The sequence below is a fragment of the Nymphaea colorata genome, chromosome 11, assembly GCF_008831285.2.
Source record: "Nymphaea colorata isolate Beijing-Zhang1983 chromosome 11, ASM883128v2, whole genome shotgun sequence".
NCBI lineage: Eukaryota > Viridiplantae > Streptophyta > Magnoliopsida > Nymphaeales > Nymphaeaceae > Nymphaea > Nymphaea colorata.
Genome location: NC_045148.1, coordinates 1 through 6,800, shown reverse-complemented (window position 1 = coordinate 6,800; position 6,800 = coordinate 1). Strand labels below are relative to the sequence as shown.

Sequence of the window (6,800 nt, the reverse complement as noted above, 5' to 3'; positions counted from 1 at the left end):
GAGACATAGCTCAGGGCTTAAAACTTAAAACTCCTGTGGTCAATATCTCTCATCGAAGGGGTTATGCATGCTTTGGCTTCTGATCATGTTGCTCTACCTGTCCTCACAGGTTGGTTCGATCAAGTAGTTCAAATTTACACCGTTACATGACTTTTGGTAGTAGGAACAGGCATTCTTTGGAATGCCATGAATATACATTAGATTTCATTACGACCCCTAAGCAATTGGAAAAGCTAGAGCAATTATTGGACTGCTTTCTAAAAGAAGTTGGACTCTCATGCATGATAAATTAATTTGAAAAAGCAAAAAACCTTTTCTAAATCTTCATCTCCCCATTGAAGTATTAATCACAACAAAACACCCAAAAAAGAAATGACTACATCAAATATTGTTGATATCTCTTTGATCACACGAATGATCAGCCTTTTGTCCGAGCTATTGCTGGCGATGCAATTTTATCGGAATTGTCAACCCAACCAGTTATGCTATACTCCCGAAAATAGAAAAAACTATGCGCATAAGCTACCATGTGGAGAGAGAATAAAAAATTAAATTAAATGTAAAAAATAAAATAAAATAAAGAAAAAGACAAAGTGAGGGAAAGAGAGGAAAAAGTTAAGCGTGGCTACGGGTAGTCATCCTTTTGGGGTAACATGCATCTGCTTGGTGTCCGTTTTCCCTCCCAAAAGGAACCATGGCCCATTCCCTCCCTCTTTAATTAGTTTATGGTGGCTTCCACATGATCAGCTTCTCCTCCATGATTATATATATTTCAATCATCTTTGTCATTGTAAATTGCAATCTGCATTGATTCATCTCTTTAATTTGCTTTATGCTCAGATTACTGAGAGCGTACTGTAGTCGATCGATGACTACTGTTCGTGATCATCCTTACCATCATTGCTCTCATCATCGTCACTTTTCTGTACCGTTGTTCCTTTCGTCAGTATTATCAATGAGATGATTAAGATGAAAAAGTAAAGGATCAAACTTGGTGGTCATAAAGAAGAGAAAAACGACGAAAAGCTAAAACTTTAGCCAAGAAAATGAAGATTCTCATGTGGAGAGAGAGAGAAAGGGAATTGAGATCGTTGCCGCCGGTCCTTATCTTTAGTTCTTGAGATCAAAGTAATCTTTCTCCCTCTCCTTCTTTTCTTTTTCATTTTTGTTTCAATTCGGTCACAATTTACTCTTGTTTCCGACCGAAGGCATCTTCATGAAGAGTTTGGATTTGGTGTGGGTGATGTGCCGTGTTTGTCATGTCCATGTTACCAGGATTACCTTTCAATTTTTCAGCATTCCACCTTAGGAGCAGTAGCATAGCTGCAAGGTATGTTATTAGTTTGATTCTCGTACGATGACACAATCGTGATACTTTAATTAACTGGTGTACTATACTCCGCACAAGTTTTAATTGACTGGTGTAATTCAAGTACTCAAATTTTTTGTATAATAAATGGCTACGTTGTCGATAACAGTTCTCTGCAACTGGTTCAAAAGGATACCTAGAGCTGAACCCTCTTGAGGATGGATAAAGCCCTTGGGACTTAAATTCCTGGCACTAAGTTGCATTATCTATTTACATCTTCCTGCCGTGATAATTTTCATAAAAATTGAACCTCGACTGCCCACAGATATGTCACAACTGTATATGAAATGAACCCCACCTTAGCAGACCCTTTGAGTTCCGTTCGCACTACGCAGGATCTCCCGAACCAGAAGGAAAATACAAGACGAACTGCAGGAAAATTGATTTGGCATCACTTACGTGATGCTTGTTTGGCATTGGACGGAGTCATTTGCCCATTCTGTATGATTGAACAATATCGAATGAAATCATGGGTCTTCTTCATTCTTTTCTGTCATAAACTCATGATTAATTAGAACTATTTTGCTCAAGGATGTGTCCATCTGTTGATCATCCTGAAAATCTGAATCTTCAAGGCGTTTACATTTCCAGAATTGTGATCTTTCATACTACACATTGTCTTGAGGATCTTTATATATGACATTGGGCTACTAAGTTCACGCATATAAATTTCGTCTCTTTAACTTATTAAGATCGATCATAACTTCTGAACATATGTTCCTGCCAAATAATTATATTAAGAATCATATATACCATTCCTTGCACTTAGCTGATATGAGAGCTACGTGATCAAATATCTGAGCAATTAACTTACTTGAAGAAGCCAAAAGCACTTCAACATTCTAACAGTGCTTTCGACCTCGGGTTTATTTTAAAATAGATGCAAAAGAAGGCAAAATTCGTGTTAAGGAAAAATCTTGAAACAGGAAACAGCTTGAATTACAGAATGATTTCAGCAAGAAATAAAATTGTATCAATCACGATTAGTTTGGGATCTGATTCTATGATTTTATTTGTTGCCTTATTTGTTGTAACGTCGTCTCTCTTGTACTTTATAAATACCTTGTATAATTAGCAAATATACAAGTGATTCATTTTTTGAAACTTTCTTCCTTCTCTAGTTCCTTTGTTCTCTCTCTCAATCCTCACGGATCTTCATATGGTATCAGCGCTTAAGGTTCTTTGTTATCGCCTGTTATCGTCTGTCTGCAACCAGCACTTTCTCCACCTTCCTTGTGGTGTCCTCTGTCCTGAGATTTCAGGTGTTCTCTGTCTTGAGATTTCACGGTGTTTTGGAGCTCTCACTGAGTGCGAGAGCTGCTCCTCGCTCGAGCGTCCGCTCATGTCACGACCCAATTTTTGACACCAAAAATTTTCTTTCATTTCTATGATAGCGGAAGCAATATTGAGTCATGACCAGAACATAAGACACTGTTTTATTTCAATAATAAAATACTTGGACCCAAACAAAAATAACCACAAATCCCCAAAACCGACGCAGTGTCCAGAATGCCAATGCCCGTCCATCACAAGACTGAGGTCGTCGCTCCAAAGCAAAAGCTATCAAGGACTACCTGTAGATAGAAAGAAGGGTCAGAATTCCTCTGAGTATGAGAAAATCCAGCCATGAATGGAACATGGCCCAAAATAATATTTAATTTCGTAAACAATTCCAAAAAAGGCCTTATGAACTACAACCATAAGTTTTCCAAAACTTAGCACATATCAGAGTTACATCACATCATCAATGACAGAACGAGGTGTGCACAACCTCCAAAATTTCGTAGGCTTCCAACCGTGGTTCTCTGACAATGTCATGGTCATCGTGCCGAGCAACAGAAATGCCCGTGGGCACTCACGGGCAGAACAGAACATATCTTCACCAGGCGATCCAACGGATCGAGGGTACCTAAAGTGAAGCCTCCTGAGATATCTCAGATCGCCGCTGCAGCAGCATGGCCCCTCTAGGAACCCGGTTTGAGGGACCAGGAGATGTCTCTCCCAACACAGCAGCAGTACCCCGGGCCCTTGTGCCGCCCAATACCCTGTGGGCCCTCCAGTACAGCCAGAGGAGTGTGACCACTACCTCCCGGGACGAAACCAAACACTGGGCAAAACAGAAAGCTCGCACTCGCATAAACCATCGCACAAAGTCCACGTTTCGCCTTCGAATTTCAAAAGTGAGGGTTTGCCAATGCTAGACATCGTCTAGTACCTCTCACAGAAACCGCCCTTAGGCTCGGTTTCCCAGACAGAAACAATAAACCATTTTTTTGATAATGGCCTCCAAACATAGAAACAACATACAGACTATCACGCCAAAATTTCTCAAATAAAATAACCATTCAAAAGTAAGAGAATTTATACTTTAAATTCTTACAACGTGACTTTCCTCTTCAACTTTTCGAAATTGATTTCAGGACCATCTTTCTGAAATTTTAAACACCATTACGAGCATCAACGAGCAATAACACATAACTTTTCATGTGTAATTTATAAAACTACCATTTGGCAATTTATAAAAACTTAAAGGGTACCGAAACGAAATTTCATATTAAATATCCGTTTCCTTTTGAAAAACACTTTCGCAAGCCTCTTTTTGAAGAGGTTTTTAGCAAAAATGTTGCGGCATGGAAGTTATAAAATGTGTAACAGCTTATCTGAATATTTTGCTAATTAGTGGACCCGTCTTGAAATTTTTCCAACTTGATATAAAAATAAACCACGCTCGTTTTTCTTTCATTTCACCGCTTCGTTTTCTCTCTCCTCACGAGCCTCCTTCCTTTCGTTCAACCGACGGTGGCTTCCACCGTTCTTCCTCACTCAAAACCAGCGAAAAGCGGGACCATGGGGAGAGATCTGTCCTCCTCCCGCAAGCTCCAACGCTCTGGTTTCCCACCGCCGTCCGATGCTCTCAACCACCACCTCCTCCTCTGCTGCTCTCGTTTTTCAGCCCTGCCACCGTGAGGGAGACGACCTCCCCAAACCAGGCATGTCTCTCTCTGCTCCTCCTTCCTTGCGACGAGAATGAACCGGCAGCAAGGAGGACCCTGCTCTTCCAGGCGACAGGGAGAAACCGACTACAATGGGGAACGACATGAGGAAACCTGCCACGTCAAGGTCGTGTTCTCCAATTTCCCCCAAATCACCTCTGCAACATTCCTTGTTTTCCTTATGTCGATCAGAGCAGGCGTTGCTCTCTGTCGACGACACTGAGCAGAGTCTGCTTCTCCTTTTCTGTTGTTGGTTCAGATTCTTTAACGCATCCTTATTACAACTATACATACTTTGTTTAATGTTGGCTTAGTCTCGTTTTCTCACAAGTGAAATAAGCGAAATATAAGAAGAAGGGGAAAACAGCATGATACGAGTCATCGGAGAAGGTTCAATAACCCAACGAAGACTAACATACCTCACCCTTCATACCTCGCATGCTTCGATTTCTTTGAAAAGAACCATAACTTATAATACTATATTTCCATCCCAACATACACTAACTCATGCATAGATTCATATTTATGCATAAAAATACAAAGGTCCAAGAAAATCGGAGACGAATCGAAGAACATTGTGTAACATTAACATCATACAACGCCTCATGCATATGTTCATGTCTAGGCGTATACATTCATAAATCCACATTGCATATGTATGTATAAGAACTCAAAATATACAGGCTTCATGTTGCATTCATAACTGAAATTTCCCATACCTGTCAAAGTCTGTCACAACCTTCTTGTTCCTCTTTCGCAATCCCTTTTCTTGATCTTCTGATTCTTTTCCAGCGACCACCTACTTCAACCTCAACGAGAAAGAAAACAAGAATGAGGATGTCTCTCTCTCTCTTTCTCTCGAATCCTCTTGTTGCTGGACTCTCTAGTCGATGGCTGTAGCAATAAGGGATGATTATTTTTCAACCTCTCCCAAGGGAATGAATAACCCGTCAGTTTTTCTTTTCCCTTTCTTTCTCTCAAATTCTCAATTGTTGAGTTTTCTCTTCTATGAAGGCAGTAAAGAAAGGGTTAATTATTGTAAATCAGATCTAAAGAGCCCCCTTCACAACCCTTGTAACTGTCATACGAATTTCTTTTCGTTTCTTTTTTTCATTTCTTTCCATAGTTTCTCTCTTTTTCATTTAATTGGCAGTTTCCATTTCATTTTTGCAGTCATTTAAACCTACCGTTTATGATTTCCTGCTCATAATAACGTTCCCATAATTAAGGAAACTTAATAAAAATCGTGGGTCTTACATCCTTTCCCCCTAAAAAGAAATTTCGTCCTCGAAATTTAAACGTACCATATTAAAAGAACTGGGGATAACTCTTTCTCATGTCTTGTTTTGCATGTGTCTTTGTTTTTCATGGGCGTAGCGACTAACATTTGATCAAACATATTCTTTCTTTCTAACTTTAAAATTTCAACAAAGCTCTTAGAAACGAAAGAATGCGATGCACCAGAGTCAAACAGAATATGAGACCAATAAGGTTGTACAAGAAGGGTACCTTCATTCACATCAGTGGATCTCAAATCTTCAACCGTGGTCGCGTAAACTCTCCCAGGTACCTTCTTCTCTACTGGTTGGTTTGCTGCACCTCGCCCCTGTTCTGCCTCTTTCTTCTTCGGGCACTCACGAATAAAATGTCCTCGCCTTCCACAATAGAGACATGCCCCGACCTCTCTGTAACATGGTTTGCCCGGGTGTTGGCGATGACATGTGGGACATTCATCGTCCTGCCTAGATGTTGATGGCCTCTGTCTCTTGAATCTATCCCCTTGGTTCACCTTGTCACTGCGTATGTCTGGCCTCGACTTGGATCGCAGAGATTCACTTTTTCTATCTGTCCCATGCATCCTGTTCCAGCCTTCCTCAAGACGTGTGGCCATGTCGATAGCGTCGTCTAGATCTCTTGGACGACTACTAATTACTTGGTTCTGCAACCCGTCTTTAAGTCCTCTGACGAACTTGTTTGCTCGGTCCGCATCAGCAGTATATACATGGGGGCAATATTTTTCCAGATGTCTGAATTTGACGACGTATTCGTGCAGACTCAAACTCCCTTGCTGAAGCTCCAAGAATTCTTGCATGCGTTTCTCCCGTGTGAAGGTTGGGATGTAGGCATGTGTGAAGGCTTCCTTGAATTCTCCCCAGGTCGCTTCGTGATTTGCGAACTTCACCTCACGTTGCGTCCGCCACCATTCCTTAGCATCTCCTTTTAGCATAAAAGTTCCATATCGAACCTTCTTGTTGTCAGGCACTTCGAGGGTGGTAAAGATCTCCTCAGTTTCTATTATCCACTGTTCAGCATCGTCCGCACTGCCTTTCCCATGAAACTTCGGAGGGTGCAAGCTCATAAGCTGTTGGTGAGTTACTCCCCTTGCCTCACCATTCGTCGTTCTGTTTGTATCCGTACTTGTTCCTCCTGAAGTATTT

The 6,800-nt window shown here is 40.9% G+C and overlaps 1 protein-coding gene across 1 annotated transcript; it reads right to left on the bottom strand.

Moving 5' to 3' along the window:
• Positions 1 to 5,059: 5,059 nt before the first annotated feature.
• LOC116264019 (uncharacterized) lies at positions 5,060 to 6,721 on the bottom strand. Its single transcript, XM_031643911.1, has 2 exons — positions 5,933 to 6,721; positions 5,060 to 5,161 (listed from the first exon to the last, which is right to left on the bottom strand). The coding sequence occupies exons 1-2, from the start codon at positions 6,719 to 6,721 to the stop codon at positions 5,060 to 5,062; spliced, it is 891 nt and encodes a 296-aa protein (XP_031499771.1).
• Positions 6,722 to 6,800: the final 79 nt, after the last annotated feature.